This window comes from Xenopus laevis, chromosome 4L, assembly GCF_017654675.1.
Source record: "Xenopus laevis strain J_2021 chromosome 4L, Xenopus_laevis_v10.1, whole genome shotgun sequence".
NCBI classification, from domain to species: Eukaryota; Metazoa; Chordata; class Amphibia; order Anura; family Pipidae; genus Xenopus; species Xenopus laevis.
The window spans coordinates 61,088,093-61,108,403 of NC_054377.1; the positions used below are offsets into that span (position 1 = coordinate 61,088,093).

At 37.8% G+C, this 20,311-nt stretch overlaps 1 protein-coding gene across 1 annotated transcript in view; it reads right to left on the minus strand.

Moving 5' to 3' along the window:
- cdh16.L (cadherin 16 L homeolog) overlaps positions 1 to 20,311 on the minus strand; it is a 74,817-nt gene that overhangs the window by 23,844 nt on the left and 30,662 nt on the right. The window contains exons 10-13 of the mRNA XM_018258004.2: positions 18,710 to 18,940; positions 18,186 to 18,262; positions 8,960 to 9,148; positions 1,970 to 2,220 (exon numbers count right to left, since the gene is read on the minus strand). Coding sequence (XP_018113493.1) covers positions 1,970 to 2,220; positions 8,960 to 9,148; positions 18,186 to 18,262; positions 18,710 to 18,940 — 748 coding nt within the window. The remainder of the gene's footprint in view (positions 1 to 1,969; positions 2,221 to 8,959; positions 9,149 to 18,185; positions 18,263 to 18,709; positions 18,941 to 20,311) is intronic.

Consider the following 20,311-nt stretch of genomic DNA (forward strand, 5'->3'; position numbering starts at 1 on the left):
CCAGGGGAGGTGGAGGCACCAGAAGAGCCCAAACAATGGACTCGGGAAAGAGCATCAGCATTCAGGTGCTGTTTTCCGGGTCTGTGCTCTACCCTAAACTTGAACTCCTGGAGTGCCAGGAACCACCGTGTTACTCTGGCATTTGCCCCTTTTTTCTGCTTCATCCATGTGAGTGGGGCATGATCAGGAACCAGCCTGAACCTTCTACCTAAAAGGTAATAACGGAGCGAGTCCAAGGCCCACTTGATGGCCAGGCATTCTCGCTCAACTATTGCATAGTTTTTCTCTGCTGTAGTCAACTTTCTACTGAGGAACACCACGGGATGCTCTTCTCCATTAATGACCTGTGATAACACAGCTCCCAAACCTACATCTGAAGCATCGGTCTGGACAATAAATTCCTTGGAGAAATCTGGAGCCACCAAGATGGGGTGATTACAAAGTGCGGACTTGAGCTCCAGAAAGGCCTTTTCAGCATCAGTGTTCCACTCAATCATAATTGACTTACGACCTTTGGTTTGATATTTCCACCTGTGTACCCTTTGGGCTCTGACTGCAGTGGTCACCCCTAAGCGGGCCAGGATCTCTGCCTTTAGCCAATCATAATTCATGGCGTCATCTGGGTTAAGATCATAATACGCCTTCTGTGGATCGCCAGACAGAAATGGAGCTATAAGGCCAGCCCATTTATCTCGGGGCCACCCTTCTCGCTCTGCAGTCCTCTCAAACGTGGTAAGAAAGGCCTCCACATCATCCGTGGGACTCAACTTTTGGAGAAAATGAGTTGCTCGGGTGGTTACCTGGTTCTCCTGAGCCACGGCAACGGTCTCCCGTCCTGGAGCACACTGCTTTACAGCCTCAGCCAATGCCCTGGCTTGGGCAACTGTAGCATCGTGTAAGGCGGTGGCTTGTAAAGTTACAGACTCTCGCAAAGCAAGCAACTGAGCATCTGTGGAGTGCTGTTGAGACACCATGGCCGATAGCTGGGCCTCCAGACTCTTTTGCTGAGCATCTGTAGCCTGCTGCTGCACGACCATGCTCTGCTGTAGCTGAACTGTAGCTCGAGCCAGTTGCTGCAACAGTTCCTCCATCTTAGCAAAATGGGTTACTGGCTCTTTAAATGTCAGTCAGAGAGAGAAAAAAAAAAAATGTCTTTACCCTTCGGTAGTGCCTGCCCGCATCCGAGCACCAGTTGTGATGTTTGGGGGATCACAGCGGGGTTTTTTCACCAAACATGCAGGCCACTCCACGTTAAGGGAAACATTTACTTTATTTTCTTCAGTTCAAATAAATCTCTCACAGACAAGCAGTGGCATAAAAATCAAAACAGCTTCAGTTCAGCAACAAAATAAGTCCCAACAAAAGAGCCATGTACTTGCCATGAAAACTTGCAGTGTCCAGTCTGCCGGGAGTGAACTCCCTAGTCTTTTAGAAAGGAACTTTCTCCAACTCCACAGGGAGTAGCCACCCATGAAAACCAAACGTTTCAGTTTAACACAGCGGTGAGTTTCCACACCCCCTCTCACCTGCTGCTCACCTCCATTAAACACCCCTTGGATGTCCAGTCCACCTCTGGCTGGTTAACCCCATGGTGTCTTTTAAAGAGGTAATTTTAAAACCTAAAGAATGGGGATATATACCGGTCATCTACAATATATCCCCCCAGCTTCTACAATATATATATATGGATTTGTATATGAACAGTTAATACATTTACTTTCAATATTGTAACTCTTCTATACAGATTGCAACTAAGCTGAATGGTTGTTAATGCACAGTACACTGGTGTATATCTATGTTTAGCTACAAAGAACATAAACATTGGTTAAATGTCCACCTTTAAGCTAAATGCACACACATACGGTGCTCCCTTCCATGTGGGGTCACAGTTTACTTTTTTCCATTATCAGTTACAATGATAGAAATGCAATGTGTAGGTGGATTGTATTATTAGCAGTTTAGCACTTACATTAAGCCTGCCTGGTGGTATATGTCAGGATCAGAAGCCTCAACAGTAAGTATAACTGAACCAGTCTGGGCACTTTCTGGCACCCTGACCTCATATTTCTTCTGGGTAAATACAGGAGCCTCATTCACATTTACCACCATAATATGGATAGCAGCAGTTGAGGTTGGACTGTATTCCGTTCCTAACAGTTCAGCTCTGTTTCTTGCGGTAATAATCAAGTTGTATTCCTGTGTTTGTTCATAGTCCAGATCCTAGAAACAGATATCAGATATATTATTTATCTTTGTTTATTCCATAGCAAGACTGTACAATTGATGGTTATGCAAATGCTGCTGAACAGCACCTCCCATCAACAAAGCGTGTTTGTAAAACAAGTTTTGTGAAACTTTAAAAGGAGTAAAATATGGACAGTAAGATAACACATTTAGATGAGACCTGCAATCCGACCCGCAGACCTGCATCTATACCCACACCTGAAAATTCTCCCCTCATTCTGCAGGGTGCCCACTTTTTTTGCGGGTAACCCACGGCTGCAGGACTCTACCCTGTGCTTTTTCTCATTTTTCCAGCGCAACCTCCTTGCATCTACTCCCAGTCTTCTGTACTATTGTTGAGTAAATTTGATGCCTGTGCCTAGTTTGGTGTAGCCATTTGTGATTTTAACCTATAGTTGTTGGATTTTATGTAGCTGAATTGCATACTAATAAAGGGCATGTAAGTGCTGCCTCTTTCATCGCAATTGCAAACTTTTGTACAAAAAAGTGCCTCCAGTTATTTTTGGTTCCAAATATTGTGCCTTAATTCAGTGGGTGCAATTATGTTGCTGTTATGGAAAAGAAGATGACATAGATGACCTCATAGATGACTAACCTACAGCTCTACAGCTTCTGTTGAATCACAACCAGCAACATCTGTTGACAGGTTCTAGAAATCAGTGTAATGCAGTAAGTAATAGTTTCATACTTGGAAGGCAATCTTACCATGAAAAAAATGTTTTTTCACAATATAATAGGAAGCTCTATCTGAGGGTGCAGTGGGGTCAAATACCCTTCCTATACAATATTGCTGCTGCCATGCATTTCCATCCAACTTGCTATGCAGTATATAAATGAAAATGTACTGTACACAGGCAAACATTCCTTTTGGCAACTGCATTTGTGCAATTTAGCATCTACATTGTAGGAACTTATGAGGTCATCTGAATGCCTAATAAAGATAATAGATTATAAAAATTGTGTTTAGTCCTTCTTGAGGCTGTGATCACCATCTTCTACACAGTGTGGCTAATAGATAATAAAAATGCATATGATAGGTGGTTCAAAAATAAAATTGACCCTTTTATCTCCATGCCTGGTTTAGTTGTCAGACTTGGTATATGCTTACCCTCACAAGCATACATAACCTATATAGTATATTTCAAAACCACGTGAACATTTAACTTCTTCATTGTCCTGGGACTTGTATTTTTTCGTTAATAGCTGCGCATTAGCATCTAATGACTCTAAATTCCTGCAGCTTAAGCTTTTGTGTTTTTGTTCTGGTGCGTGGGAAAATGTCAGCATTTCAATTTTTTTATGTGCTTGCTGTTATTGAAGGAGACTGATGGTTTAACCCACTGCGAATCAGAAAGACCATCAAAAAGCAGTTTAATCAAACTGATAAGCCTCTCTTAGCGTTGATTAATATAAAATCTATTTTCCCATATTGTAGTAAAGTTTCGTACTCCCCCAAATACGCCTCCTCTATTCCCTGTACTTTGGCCCATCCACCCACTCATCCCTTTAAAGTGCCAATTGAGTGCAGCAGGGCGCAGAACTCCCAGCATCCCTAACATGATGAGAGCATTTAAACAACATTTCAAAATTCATTGTACTTTCAGGAGACCTGCAGGGAGATGACAAATACAGAGAACATGGAGAAGTTTCAATGATTTAATTCCAGGCATGCCGAATGAAAAGAAAACAAACTGAAATTAAAGGAATAATAATGTAATAAGTATTAATTCTGCAGTTTTAGCGGAGACTATAGATGATTTTCCTAATTACTAATCTAAAATAAAATAATGGTGCACAAAGTAAGTAATAACTTTAATTGGAAAAGGGCCAAAAGTGATGAAACAAAACTCAATAGGCACAACAGTTAAGTTGCTTTACACTCATGTGCATTTAAAACCTCTGCTGTGGTCAGTAACTTTTATTCAGTTTTCCATACCAAGTAATATGGGTATGGGACCTGTTATTTAGACTGCTCAGGATGTGGGGTTTTCCAAATAAGAGGTCTTTTCATAATTTGGAACTTCATACCTTAAATCTGCTAACAATTATTGTTTTCCCACCAATAAGTGTTAATTACATTTTAGTTGGGATCAAATACAAGGTACTGTTTTGTTATTACAGACAAAACGCAAATATGTTTTACAATTTTTAATTATTTGGAAGACAACCTTACTGTAAATTTGAGCTTTCTGGATAACCGATTTCTATATCCTATACCTGTAAAGTTTGATTTATTAGTAGGCTTCGAAAAAGACTTGCTGGGCAGGGGAGGTGGCTTCTACCTTAAGGTGGCCATACACAGAGAGATCCCCTCATTTGGCGATGACGCCAAACGAGCGGATCTCTCCCCGATATGCCCACCTTAAGGGGGGGGTGATATCGGGCTGATCAGATTGTGAGCCCTAGGGTCCACGATCGGATCATATTGCAAAGCAGTTGGATCGCCTGACCACATCAACGAAGAGATGGGGTCCGCAATCTGACTAGATTTTTAAACCCTGCCCGATCTACATCTGCCCGACTTTCACCTAGATAACGATCCGAAAAGCCCGTTGGAGGGCCCCATTCATGGGACAATAAGATGCTGGCAATTTTTATACGCATGACTATTTTGTCCAAATGCATTAAAGTCAATGGGCATCCGCATAATTTATGTTCACGTCAATTTTGACGCACACAAATTTTTTTTTTTTGAGGCAGCAGATTTTTTGTTGCCGCATTTTCTCTGCAGTTTCGCAAATTTATTCGCAGATTAAAATTTGTGCCTAGTGAATTTATTCGCCCATCACTAATTATTATGTGTCTTTTTTTACTCTGACATACTAAGAGACATTTACTTTAAGAAATCCAGGGTTCAAAGTGCAAAAAAAGTAAATGTGTGCAGTTTCCCTTTTCTTGCACATTGCAAGCTGCCATTCTTCTATGTAGAATTTCCCAAGTCTCTGTGCTCAGATTACAGAGACTTGTTGCTACCCCCGAGACTACAACACTGTTTTCATTTAATAGCATTAATGATGTGCAAGTTAGGGGAAAACTGAGGGAACACCTATATATCTCCCCCTCCCATCCCCTATGAGTCCCATAACTTGCACATCATTCTAATGTACAAGTTAGGGAGCAGCAGAGGACGCAGGCCACAATGATCAGTAAGGACGGGGCTGACCTAAGCAGCAATGCTCTTTCCAAGGGGAATAATAAATGAACCCTACTATTCAGAAAAGTAGTTACTATATCATTTTCTTTTTAAATGGAAAATGGCAAATGAAACGTTAATTATAATTTGTGTAATTTTTCTTGAATGGATCATTGAATGATTAGGCCCTAATTAATTACCTCTAACCCTATGTCAGCCCTGTGCCAAGCTCTCATGGTTTATACTCTGAAATAGTGAATGTAAAGGGTTGTAAGGAGCATTCTGGCAAATAATTCGATCTTTCAATACAGACGCAAAAACTATAGTGTGAAGGAGGCATTATGCAATATTATATTCATGGTTACAGGGAGACAAATTATGTGGGGTTCAGAAACAGCTGGACATTGGGGCATAAACGTTTAGGTCTAATAAAGAGGGGCCCTGCACCAACAGTCACACAGGGGCCTCAGCTTAGTAATTTAAAAGAGGTATTCAGCGTAAAAAACATTTATTTTTGTTTTATTTCATTATATGGGGTCAGTGACCCATAAACCAGATAAGAAGAATAAAAAAAGCTAATAATTCAGAAACCCCAAAAAAGAAAAAGACTACACAATATAATGCATCATATAGTTCCATCTATAGTATACTAAAGTATATTTAAAGATGACCTTTCCATTTAAATTAAGTTTTAGTAAAGTGTGCATGTTTTATCTGTAATTCCTGTGTCTGCTGCTATTGAGACTGTCTGCATGCTGGATGCCAATGTATATTTCTGCTGTCACTTTTAGCCCCATACAGAGCTGAGATGGGGAGATGCAATGTTACAATTCGGTCAATTGGAATGGAAATCTCAACAAAAGACGGGCAGTTTGGTTTCTTCCATGGTCTTGGCATAAAGGGAACTTGTATAATAGATTTATTCAATGAAATAACTGTTTGTTTAATGCTTTATTTTTAAAGATGTTTCCTGGCAGCCAACTCCTCTAAATAATGATGGTGCTGAACTTCTCACACCACTGGAGTCATTTGTTTAAATCAAATCTAAACATGTAAAAATAGGGCTGATCTCTTTATTTCTATAAGGCATGTTGTGTCTTGCATGGATTAAGAATTTTCAGAAAATAATGTGCCTGACATTTAGTTGATGTTGTTGTGTCCTGTATGTAAAGTATTTTTCACATAGGCCGACACCTGTAGGCGATTCTGTGTGGTTATTAAAATGCAACACTTTGGGGTTTATTTATTAAAATACCCGGCTGGTATTACAAATTTACCAGCAATGTAGTTGCCGGTAATTTGTAATACCCTTCAAAAAAGCCCTTGGCTTGCCCCCAATTCGCTCAGAACTTACAGTTTTTTTCAGCCTTCTGGCCATTGCACGTGTTGCTCCACCCCGGCATCGTACGTGGCTCCACCCTCTTTTGCATCACAGATCGCCCCTTTTAGTCCCGCCCCCCACCATTTTTCAGAAAAGGTGGCAACCCTATCTGCACTGGGTTTAGCCCAAAAATCCAACTTTTTCAGGGGTTTTAGGCAAAAGCCCGAAAAATTTGAGCAATTTGAGAAAAAAACCCAGAGCAATTCATGTAATTCGGAAGAAGCCTGAAAGATTTAAGCATTTCCGGTTTTTGTTTGATTCTATCGAGTTTTTCTGAGATGCGATTGAATTGAGTTTTTTCATTAATAAATAATCTAAAATCGGCATGGGAGTTTGGTCATGTTTTCTTTAATAAAATATGAGCTAAATTCAGATTTTGGTAAATAGCCTCAATGTAAAGTTAGTTAAGGCATATCAGTGTCATTGTTTTTACTGAGCAAGTCCGCCATGGGGAAAAACAATGTGATATACAGAATTATATTCTAATGCAAGGGTTGTGGAATCTTTCCATTTAGTCATCAGCATTAAAACTATAAAGGCTTTACAGTGGCCTCTATCTCTTTGTTCTGACAGTAGTACAGTTAGTTACAGTATGCATTTACATAACACTGTACTGCTGAATTACTCTTGAAGAATACATTAAGCAATATATAACTATAAAGCAGCTCTTACAGTACATCAGGCCAAAGGTCCTATGGAAAGCATTTTTACTATGTGTTTTCATAATGTATTACTGTTTTTCATGGCACAGTCTTTGAAGGAGCAATATGGGCATAGGTAAAACACAAGAACAATAAGAGATGTTTGTGGCAACTTCTATAGCATCACAATGCAACATAACTGAACAAACTGAAAATGTTGTGAAGTATCCTTGTATTATTGGTTCAGTCCAAGGTTAAAATATCCTTTGAAGTGGAGCATTTCCACTGTCTATAATAGTACAGGTATGGGACCTGCTTCCCAGAATGCTTGGGACCTGTTGTTTTCCAGATAAGGGGTCTTTCTGTAATTTGGATTTCTATACCTTTCTATATTCTGTCAAAAGAAACAGCATTTCTTTCCTTCTATTGTGTACACATGGGCTTCTGTATCTGACTTCCTGTTTTCAGCATAAACAACCAGGACTAGGGCTTGAGCATGCTCAGTTTGCTCCTCTCTCCCTTTTCCCCCATCTCTGCTGAGCCCAGAGCTATGAGTGAGCAGGAAGAAACTCAGGCAGGAAGTGCTAATATGGCAGCTGCTATCCTAAAGAAACAGGTATGGTAAAGCATTCTGCAGAATAAATATAGTCTTATAGCTTGCACTATTGTGGCTAATCTATTGTTAATCAACTGCTTTGTTAGCTTTCCTTCTCCTAAGTCCACTAAATAATCATTTAAATATTAAATAAGCCCAGTACAATTGTTTTTACACCAATAAGGATTAATTACATCTTAATTGGGATCAACTACAGGGTACTGTTTTATTATTATAGAGTAAAAGGAAATAACTTTTAAAAATTTGCATTATTGGATTAAAATGTAGTCTATGTGAGATGGCCTTCCCGTCATTTGGAGCTTTCTGGATAAAGGGTTTCTGGAAAATGGATCCATACCCGTACTAGCAAAATTTAGTTTTAATAACTATTCCCTGCCCATATGACTCACTGTTCTTTAAATTCCAGGAATAATTGTAAAGAAGGTCACATCCCAGGGTCTACAATCACTTACTACAATTTTCAAATTACAAAAACTGACTTATAGATATATTAATCAGTGAGATTTCAGCTATTTGCTGATATATTTTAAAATCGACTGTGTACAGATATGAGATCCTTTGTGCGGAAACCCGTTATTCAGAAAGCTTCAGATTTACAGGAAAGACATCTCCCATAGACTTAATTTTAATCAAATAAGTAAAATTTAAAAAACTGATTTCCTTTTTCTCTGTAATAATAATACAATACCTTGTACTTGATCCCAATTAAGATATAATTAATCTATTGGAAGCCGATTGGGTTTATTTAATGTTTAAATGATTTTCAGTAGATTTAAGGTATGAAGATCCAAATTACAGATGACCCCTAATCTGAAAAACCCCTGGTTCCGAGAATTCTGGATAATGGATCCCATACTGTAACAAATGCATATTTCACAAGCTTCTTTGTTGTGGCTATTTGGACAGCTGTGCATTATATATGAGGGTATCCAAGACATAGTCACCTTTTCAAGAAAGATGGTCATCGTGGAGAGTTCTTGGTCAGTTGTGATTCCAAAGGTTCCATCCTCATTTCCTGACTGTATATAAAAGTCTATGATTTTGTTTTCTATTTGTTCATCTTCGTCAGTTGCTGTTAGTGTAATGATTAGCATTCCTGTCTGTGCATCCTCTGGAATTAAAAATGGAGCAAACTGACAAGAACAGACATTGGATTAATGATAGGATCTGCAAAGCTGTAATTGGGAAACTATAAACATTAATATTTCTTGACTTTCTTCTTTACTTAATCACAATTAACTGAGAAAATAATTGACTTTATGTCATTGGTGGTGCAAAAATTGTATTTCTTCAATGCATTCTACAGGTTTATAAATGTGTATTACAGGATGGTACATTTTGTAGAGCAGTAATGTTTAGTGATGGGCAAATCTGTGCAGTTCTGATTCGCCTATAAATGAGAAAATGTATCACGAAATTTGCGAAACGGCGAAAAAACTTGCGAAATGCATTAAAGTAAATGAGCGTCAAAATAATTTTGACACACGTCAATTTTGATGTGTGCTATGTGATCCAAATGCATTAAAGTCAATGGGCGTCTGAATTTGCCGCAAATTTGGTGAATAAATTAGCCCATCACGACTACCTACTGCTCCACTTATACACAATACACAGGTCAATGCAGTTGCGTAACTATAAAGGAAGTAGTCTGCTTCTCCTATAGTCTTCAAAATCCCCCCTCCCCAGCCACTTCTTCTTCTCTTACCGGCCCTTTAAAATTCTGATGCTTACATTGCTTATTCTGTTGTCAGTGATAAAAAGGACCCCTGGATGGTTAGTACCGTATATACTCGAGTATAAGCTGACCCGAGTATAAGCCAAGGTACCTAATTTTACCTATGAAAACTGCGAAAACTTATTGACTCGAGTATAAGCCTAGACACAACTACAGCCCTGTCTCCCAGCAGCGCACATTACGCCAAAGCGACCCCCCCCAGCGATCAACCGGACTTCTTTGCAAAGTTGATGGTGACAGAGAATTGCCAAATGGATTACTGTGTGCATTGTCCCACTGTCCCACTACCATGTGCAGAGGGTGCTGTGTGATATTGCCATCACTGTTAATCTTTCATATAACCAACAGAGGGCGCACTGTTATTCTTTCATATAACCAACAGAGGGTGCTGTGTGATATTGCAGTCTCTCCCCAAGCGAACTGTTGGTATAGGAATGATTAAAAGTGACTGCAATCTCAGCTACTGCCCGTTGACTCGAGTATAAGCCGAGGTAGACTTTTTCAGCACATTTTGGATGCTGAAAAACTCAGCTTATACTCGAGTATATACGGTATATAAATAGGCTGCCCTTACTGTAAGAAAACCTGCTATATTGGAGATGTGATCATGCATTTATTCTACTACACTCCTAAAAAACGTAAGCCTTATGCGCCCAAGTCTCTTCAGCTATGTCAATTAGCGTCTCAGATTTCCTGTATTGCACTTACATCATTCTTCATATAGAGGATTCACAGTTTATTGTATATATTATATATTGTCTTAAATGCCCATTTAAACCAATAATCCTTTTATTGGCCTCAACACATGTTAGACTGAAAAGGAAAGCTAGAACCTGTAACGCGTAAAGTAACTTTAGTGAGGATCACCACCCCCCAAATACACAGTCTTGCAAAAGTATTCCCCCCCCCTTGGCTTTTTACCTATTTTGTTACATTCCAACCCGTAATTTAAATGTTTCTTAATCATATTTTATGTGATGGGTCTGCACAAAATAGTCTAAGTTGGTGAAGTAAAATGAGAAAATTATATATATAAAAAAGAATTAAAAAAAAATAAAAATGGAAAATTGGCGTGTGCATATGTGTTCACCCCCTTTGCCATGAAGCCCCTAAAAATCCTGGTGCAACTAATTACCTTAAAATGTCACATAATTAGTGAAATGAAGTCCACCTGTGTGCAATCTAAGTGTAGAAAAGCTATGGAGAAGCCACACACCACACAAACCCAAAAATCCTTATCCTGGTGCCCAGCGATAGAGGAATCAGCCACCTCACATCAAGGGTAAGAAGAATTTCACTGGCACAGAGGAATTGCGATTTCTATACTACCAAAGTATATTTTATTGAAATACATTGCAAAAGATCCGCTTGTTGCACCAATCCCTGTGCTTGGTTGCTTGCCAGTGACTGTACAATTGGCAAATGGAGAAATCGAGCGATTCAACAGAAGTCTGAAAGAAGCACTACAGACAGCCAAACTTACTGGGAAATCTTGGAAAGTATTTACAACAGAGTTCCTACATAACTACAGAGCAACGTGCCATGCAACAACCCAATCATCTTCTGCTGAATTATTACATGGCAGACAGATGCGTACTAAGTTGCATGTTGCAGACATCAAACTTCCACAAAATACTGTGCCTACAAAATCATCTACTGCTGACATTGTGAAATGTCAACAAGCCAATGCAAGGCTTATACTGACAGAAAACGTGGTGATAGAGAGACAGAGAATTAAGAAACCAGGAATACTGAAACAAGGACAATCTAAATTTACTACACCACTTGAAGTGAGACGCCAGCAAGGACCATACACATATGAACTGTCTGATGGACGCATATGGAATGCAAGTCGTTTTGCTCCTGTTAAATATGACTTTGGAGAAGCTCCATTTGATGAAGGACATTTTCGTACTCCTGATGTCAACTGCAATAGGCCTGAAGAAAATGAACCTATAAGAATCAGAATCAGAAAACTACCCGCATGGACCCAGGACTATGTTATGTGAATAATGTATATTATTGCTTTAAGATGCATTGTTGTTGTTTATTACATTTGTCCAAATGCTTTCCTACTATAAGGGGAATATGTGGTGTTTATACAAATTGTCACAGGGGGTCACCATCTTGGAAAGTGTCTCTCACATGCTCAGTGGGCTCTAAGCAGCTGTTGAGAAGCTAAGCTTAGGGGTCGTCACTAATTATCCAGCAGAAAATGAGGTTTGTCTGTAATATAAGCTAATGCTACATTAAACTGATTATTAAATTCTTATGCTAGTTGCACTGGTTTCTGTGCTGCCATGTAGTAATTATCTGTATTAATTACTAATCAGTCTTATATTGTGGCATATCTATTCGATGTGTACTGTATATTGTGAGTGGGCCCCTAAGCCCAGTAAGTGGCAGCAGCACAGAGCATGTGCAGTGAATCAGCAGAAAAGAAGATGGGGAGCTACTGGGGCATCTTTGGAGACACAGATCTGTGGGCTGTGGTTGCCTTGGGCTGGTAGAGATGCACAAAACATAATGTACATCATTTCTACCTACTTCTTTAGTTAGGCTTTAGTTCTTCTTTAATTCCAAGTTTTGAGGCAAAACATGAAAAATGCCAAGGGAGGTGAAGACTTTTGCAAGGCACTGTATTGGTGCTCAATAAGTAAGCTCCCCATCTGTATGTCTTCTTTAAAGGGGTTGTGCACCTTTAAATTAACTTTTAGTATGGTGTAGAGAGTTGTTGTAGATGTTCTGAGACAATTTGCAATTGGTTTTTATTATTTAGCTTTTTATTCAGCAGCTCTCCAGAAATTTCAGCAATCTGGTTGCTAGGGTCAAAATTACCCTAGCAACCATGCATTGATTTGAATAAGAGACTGGGATATAAATTGATGAGTAATAAAAAAAAAACTAGCAATTACCAAAAGGGGCAGATTTACTAAGCTCGAGTGAATAGTTCAAATCCAAAAATATTCGAATTTCTAAGTAATTTTTTGGGTACTTCGACCATCGAATTGGTCAAATTCGGTCGAATCAAACCATTCGAACAATTAGAAGTAAAAATTGCTCGACCATTCGACCATTCGATAATCGAAGTACTGTCTCTTTAAAAAATCCTTTAACTCAATACATCGCCAAATAAAAGCTACCGAATTTAATGTTAGCCTATGGGGACATTGTAGATAGGTTTTGGGCACTTTTTATGATTGAATAAAAATCATTCAATTGTTCGCTTAAAATCGTTCGATCGAACATTTTGCGCTAAAATCCTTCGAATTCGATAAGGATTTTACTTCCAGGGGTTTTTTAACCCTCGAAATTCGACCCTTGATAAATCTGCCTCTTAATGTGTAACCTTACAGAGCATTTGTTTTTTAGATGGAGTCAGTGACCCCCATTTGAAATCTGGAAAGAGTCAGAAGAAAACGACAAATAAATAAAAACTATAAAAATGAAAAAATTAAAGGTGATTGAAAAGTTGCTTAGAATTAGCCATTATATAACATACTAAAAGTTACTAAAAAACTTAATGGTGAACCAGCCCTTTAATATTTATTTTGGGGTATAGTAAATTATGTTTGCCTACTGTCTGGGAGTTCTGCACCACCACTGCAGGAGAGTTAGGTGGCTGCATATACTGTACTCATTGGACTATATTAATTTTTAAAAACAGTATACTCCCTTGTTTAATATACTGTAAGTGGAACAATCAGGCCAACAAACTTTATGCCAGTTCTAAACAGAGAAAACAGGAAAACTGAAGCCGCTGTTAATTTGGTCTTCACATGGTAGATATTTAAATTTACCAGTATACAACCCCTTCTGTTCACTCATTGCTGTGACTGTTTTGTTAATAGGAGTTCATTATGCAGAAGGATTATTATGTGCACTGGCATTTTAAACTAAACTATACTGTTTAATTACACAGAAAGGAAATACAGCTACTCTCATCTGAGAACAACTTTTTTTGGTGGAGCAGTATAACACTTCAACATGAAGTAAATCAGCATTATTTTTTGTTCCATACCTGCAACAACTTTATTTTTATTAAACCACCAGAAGCATTATAGGAAAGGGCATTTTGTTCTCTTAAATCAGGTCATGATAACAATGACAGGCAGCTTATAGAAAACAATAGTTATATAAGAAATCATTTTTTTTTATATTTGAAAATCATTTTTCTGCCAAGAAAGATATAGATTGCATGTGTCTTGTATGTGCTATTTTCAGTTAAATGCACAGCTATTAGAAAAGGAAGAGCTTAAATATGCATTGAACAATCACTCATCTATAACGTTTACAAATATTACTTGGATTCATTTTGTATTCTCCTTAAGTATGTTAAAAACATCTTAAAAAGAAATGAAGAAAACATGTGCAAGCAGGGACCCTAAGTATGGATCCTGGAAATGTATAGGGGGCTAATTCATTGTAATTCATTGTATTGTGACTTCAGCATGTAAATGTGATAACCAGTAGAATGTATAAATGATGGCTTATCTAGCAGCAATCAGTCAGTTCATCCCAGAGACTGGGAAAAGGGATAATGAATTATAAGTCATGGACACAATATATCTTGGTAAGTAGTTTGCAACTGATTATTAGCCCACTCACTATACAAATGAAATATGAAGATGCTCCTCACATCACGAGTTCAATCTACTGGAAATCAATAGAAGCAATTCCATTTATGTGTGCTCAGTTTAGTAAGCTGCCTCTTACGTCTTATATTTATTCCTTTAACAAGATGTTCTCAAATTAAAGCGACAAAGAACAGGAACCTGTGTTTACCTTATTTATTTGGATAGATATGTAATGTTCCAATGCAAGTTGAAATGCCTAGGATTGAGTAAATCCAAAGGTCAACCCTGAAGGAAGCCATGATTTCATTATGGAACCACGGGCCTCTGTGTTCCAAACTGATCTTTCTTTATAAAATTACACATATTGCTAAACTGAGCTTGAGTTACCTATATATATAGCCACAATAAAAACAGGAATTTTGCTAAAGGTACAGTAAGTAAGCAGACAGTCATTAGCCATAGTCAGAGCTATGCAATCTTGCCTTGTTCATGATCATTTCAACATCATTCATTTTCAAAGTGCAGATAGCAGAATCTATTATCATGATACTTCAGAACATGATAATGTATTGACTGCCTTTCACTGAAGAAATCTATTCAGCTGATCCTTCCTGATCAATGCTCTGGAAAGTTCTACATATCCTAAAAATAAAGTTCTACAAGATACATGTTTTTATCACGCTCCTAGATATTAGGCAATCCAACAAAATACATAAGAAAATTATAGGGCACAGGCATCACTCGTGCCAAACACTGAAAATGATGACAGACAGAATTTGGATACGTTTGGAGCAACTGTGACTGATTTGCAACAAAAACGCAAATTTCAACGTCCCTTTGCTCCCTCGATGATGCTGGAATTCAGGGGGAAATGCTGCATTGTGGGGGAAAAACATGGTGATTGAGCTTGAAATTGTACTTTGCTCACTGCACTTGTTGACATAAATGAGCCAGAGAGTTTGTCATTTTCTTTTTGTACACAAGCTCAATGGAACTCAATTGTTGTCCCTTTAAATCTTTATTTTCTTAATACTGAATCAGGCGTGTATGCAATGTCCAATTATGCAGCATAAGGGTCCAGGCGCGGATATGTGGCGAGGCCACAAAGGCCCCGGGCATAGGGCGGTAGAATTTTAGGGACTGCATGCCGCCATTGATTTGAAAGTTGACAGCTCTGCATGAACCATACTGTTAAACTTAGTGGGAATCTGCCCATGTTGAAATACAGCAGCTTGAACCCCTAAGTGCAGCAGAGGCTAGTTTAAAAGGATAATATCATAGTATTTAGAGCTGCTTTTATACGTGTAAATATTTTATCCCAGCCATAACCCAACCCACTTAACGACATATATTTTAAATTCTGCCACTAGGTAGAGCATACAGTGAAAACTGACAATGAAGTAAACTCCCAACTAAAATACATGAAAAATAGCAAATTGCTACCAGACATCCTCAAAAGATTTCTGAAAAGGGGGGTTTACTTTGAAGTTATGTTATCTGCTGTTGAGACAATAAAATAAAGTTCTGGCTACAAAACTGAGCCCTCCATACTTTTTTGTGAACTTTACAAATGCTTTTTTCTGACATTGTTTAAGCTGAACACAAAGATATAATACATATTATTTTAATCAACCACTTAGTATGGCAGTAGCTGTTCAGCAGTTTTGACATCCCAGGAGAAGCTTGAAAACGGTTATTGGCTTGCTGTGAGTGCTTACTACCCATTAGTCATTTTATGAAGGCTCAGTAAACTTTCTTTGTGCAAAACACATCAGGGGATCAGGATTTAGACAGGTGATAGTGCTCAAAGCTGCTGCTGAGCTGTGCTGGCCAATATCTCCCCTTAGAACATAATGGTGGTTGACTGGTTAAAGCAGCTTAACACATTCTTACAAGTGTTTTTCTTGTTTGAAACTTAAAAACCCAAACCCAAGGCAACAGATGAAAAAGTGAAGTGAGTACTGCACTATGCCTAGTCATTGGTAGATGTGAAATACGGGGCACCCCATTCACACTAACTTTTTGCACAAAAGGCATTGGAGCTTGGTGAGAGACAATTTGGGAGCAAGATATTAATGTATGGCTTTTTTTTGCCATACAAGAATAATTTGCCAGCTATAGTACAACTTAAATAAATGCCACAAAGGATAATGTTTATCAGAAATACCTCATTGCTGCAGTTCTTCACATGCACTTAACAAATTATGTTCCCTTTGAAGTAAGAAAGGCGGGTGACATGCTATGAATAGCCAGTAGGCACCTCAAAGAAACACAGTTTTGTTGTGTGTACACAACCTATGTATCACAAGCTATATTTCTGTATTGTGTTGTGTTGCAGCTCATTGAATGTGAAAGTAAGTGAAGTGCCTCGCTTGATAACAAACTCTTTTTAAAACATCCCTATTATTTGATCTTTAAATGACTGAAGCAATTTGGTGGTGCATGAAAGTTGGGGAGAGGTTGTGTAGCTTTTATTGTATTTCTAATAATTCCTGTTGTAATTGTCTCCAAGTGCTAATGATTAATTCAGAGATTTCCTCCTTCAGACAATCCTGCGCGCCACAGCCGCAGTCAGTCACCACTCAAACATCAGCTTGTTGCTGGAGAGAAGTTTCCAGGAACACAAATCATGGGTTACAGTTTCCCACGTGTAGTTTTAAAGCAAATGAAAAAACACAGCAGCTTTTGATGTGAGACTTTATGAATACTAATAATATACTGTAGCATTAAGATAGTCCTATTAATCTCACTCTGAACCAGATTAGGGAGGATATGAACCATATTAGGAAGGATATGTTTATATGGAAACTATTGGTACTTAAGCACTTCAAAACCCCAGACAAATAAAAGAGTAATTAAAGATCACAATTTACTACATTTGCTATGGGATCTATTATGGGGTTGGAACCAATGAATTCCAGGAAACAACCAATGTGGACTTATGTTATTTTTGTTATCATCCAATACAAAGTACTGTCATCACAGTAATTGCAACATCAGGCTCATGGGCCTCTGATTGGACAGCCCTGGACAAAATTAAGCTTTCTTAGCACATTACCCTGAAAGAACTATCAAAAATAAATTTTAGGATTTTCTATTCTGTAAAGGGGATTGGAAAAACATTTTAATACTGTATCTAATATTTTTTTTAAAACCACCTAAACAGATTCAGTCATTTGGATTGATTATTTTACTCTTAGCTAAAGTTAACCAAATAAACTTGCCAGTTAAGGCCCTTGACGCATGGAGTCTTTGAGTATGGAATAGCTATTCAATGCTAAAAAGTGTTGATCTGCAAACCCCAAGAGCTTTACAGGGAAAATATACCCCCCTTTTCGACATGAGCACATTGAGTTGAGCTTATGTAAAGGTGAGTAAACAAAGGGTCATATTTATCAAATGGTGAAATTAGAGTTTGCCACTGCCACAGCAATATTCCGACGCTCTCTATTTATTTCATAGGGATTTTAGAGGAGTAATTATCCAATGTAATTGTAATAATTGTAAATGTATATCTTTTCCCCATTGATAAATATGCCCCTAAAAATCTCAAAGAGTGGTGGAATTTCCCTCTGGTGCAAGTTATAATTTTACTCTATAATAAATATGCACTTTCAGTCTTTGCAACATGAAATCAGATTTGCATAGGGACATTTCAATGTAATAATGGAGATCATAGTTGCTGACCCTAATAGCGTGGTGCAACCACATCTGGGTTATAGCCCACTAGAAAGCAAGCAAGTTATATCCACATATCTGAACAAGTATGAACCTAGTTGTGGAAAATATAGCATTTCTCTGGTTTACCTTATAGACCTGTAATAATAATAATAATAATAAAAACGGTATTTATGATACCTTGTTCTTGAGAAATACTGGAGGACTGTCATTAACATCGATCACATCAATGAAAACGGAACAGGTACTGCTCAGTCCTGCATGGCAAAATGCAAATAATTATTATGTGGAATTAGCAGATAAGGCATTATATCTGGCTGGAATTAAACACAGTGTGATTTAAAATTACACAGAGTGACATTATTGTATTATCTACAATACATTTGTGAAAACATGCAATATATACAAAATAGGAAATATTTTCATTACCACTTGGTAAAAGGTATCTAGCACTGATAAATCACCTGAATCTTTTGATCTTGATATTTCATTAATTGTGTTTATTTTTTATTTATTGTATTAATTATTTAATACTTCTTTTAGAATAAGAAAATATCTTCAAATGAAAAGATGCCTCGCTTAACTACTTTTATTTATAGGCTACTATTGCTTGATTTTAAGGTAGGGGAGGAACCCCACCCATAACAAAGCTGAACTGCACAGTAAATGTTTTTTGCATTTGCTTAAAAAAAATGAGAGCTTACCTTTAGGATCTCCCCCAAGATCAGTAGCTGAGATTTCCAGCTTGTATTTCTTGGCAATACTTGCCTTTAAGCTGGCATCTTGCAGTGTCAAATGCCCAGTATATTCCTCAAGGTGAAATAAGAAATCCTTTGGTAGTTTTGGTTCCTGGTGCATAATTTTGTACCTTATCTGGGAATTCTTCGTGTTTTTATCATCAGCGTCTATGGCCGTTAGATGAACAAGAAGTGTACCTATAAAAGATAACAAATTGAGCTTCAAAGTTGTATTATATACCTGTATAATGTAAATACGTTTTGTATAAAGATAATTGTTGTTTTGTTCACTCTTTACTCTCTAGTGATGAGTGGGTTGGCTAGGTCAGGTGGATATGTACTGCAATTAACCTTTAGCCAAGTAATCCCAAAAGCTTGCATTCTATAACCCACAGAGAGTCAGTCCAGCGGGAGTTATAAATGGTTAGTTAAAATAGGTTTCAGGTTCTTATTTAGGCAAATTTGTGCCACATCTAGAATTCTCCTAAATCAGGTCAAGCTTATCCACATTAGCTCCACCACCTTTGTGGGAAGTCTCACCCATTAAATATATAAATTAGGACTGTTTAGTCCTAATATTTGGCAAGTATGCTTTATGATAGCTTCACACACATACAACTGGACTGCTCGCAGGAAAGGTACAGGCGACACTTGCTTTTTATGACCTTGCCAAAAGCAGCACTGTCAAAATATTAAATATTTGCATATATTCTGTAAAATGACAACTCTTTTAAGCATTTTGCTTGTTGTTGTTTTTAAGAACTGTTACAGACAAGTCATACTCTGTCTTGCATTGCTTGAATAAATCCTTCCATTGCTAAACCTAAATTGGACTGGATTTTTATTAGAGGGATCAATTTCTCACGGAAGGAGTTATGGGCAGGGTACAACAATCTATCATATGTATATCTATCATACAGTGAGTAAAAGGGATGGTGAAAGCAAACTTTGTTTTTGCAGTAAAGGTTAGGTTTTTTTGTCATTGTCCCCTGCTGAAAGCTACTTTAGTAAGTCTGCTATACCATAGGTATTTGTGAAACTGCCTGCTTATATTGACTGTATTCCTTCCTTTAGCGGTTTGATAGCAACACAACCTTCAGGTTCTAAAGCTGTTCCATTTACGCTCATTTCTGAAGTACATTATGTACCGGCCCAAACTATTAAATGCAAATAACCTCTAGAAAATCCTTGTGTGCTCTCTTTCACATGCAGTATTTGCAGTACTATGAAGATTGATTTATAAAGAGTGCCAAAATGCATGTCTCAAGACATGGGCGTCATATTTCTCATGTGGGTAAGACAATAGCATTGTAAAATGGTAACATGCTTGGAGAATGTTTATTGTGCATGCTTATGAGAATGTGTGTATATAATGTTTATTGTGCATGCTTATGAGAATGTGTGTGTATATCTTTATGTGTGTGTTTGTGTGTGTTCATGTTTTTTTAGACCTTGATCTTTTTCTGTTGGATGTATTGTGCAGTCTATTTGGTGTAATGGAGGATACACTTCTAGTGAAGAAGAGCCTGTTTCTTCTTCTTCCACTTTACTTTTTAGTTTGGTAAACAA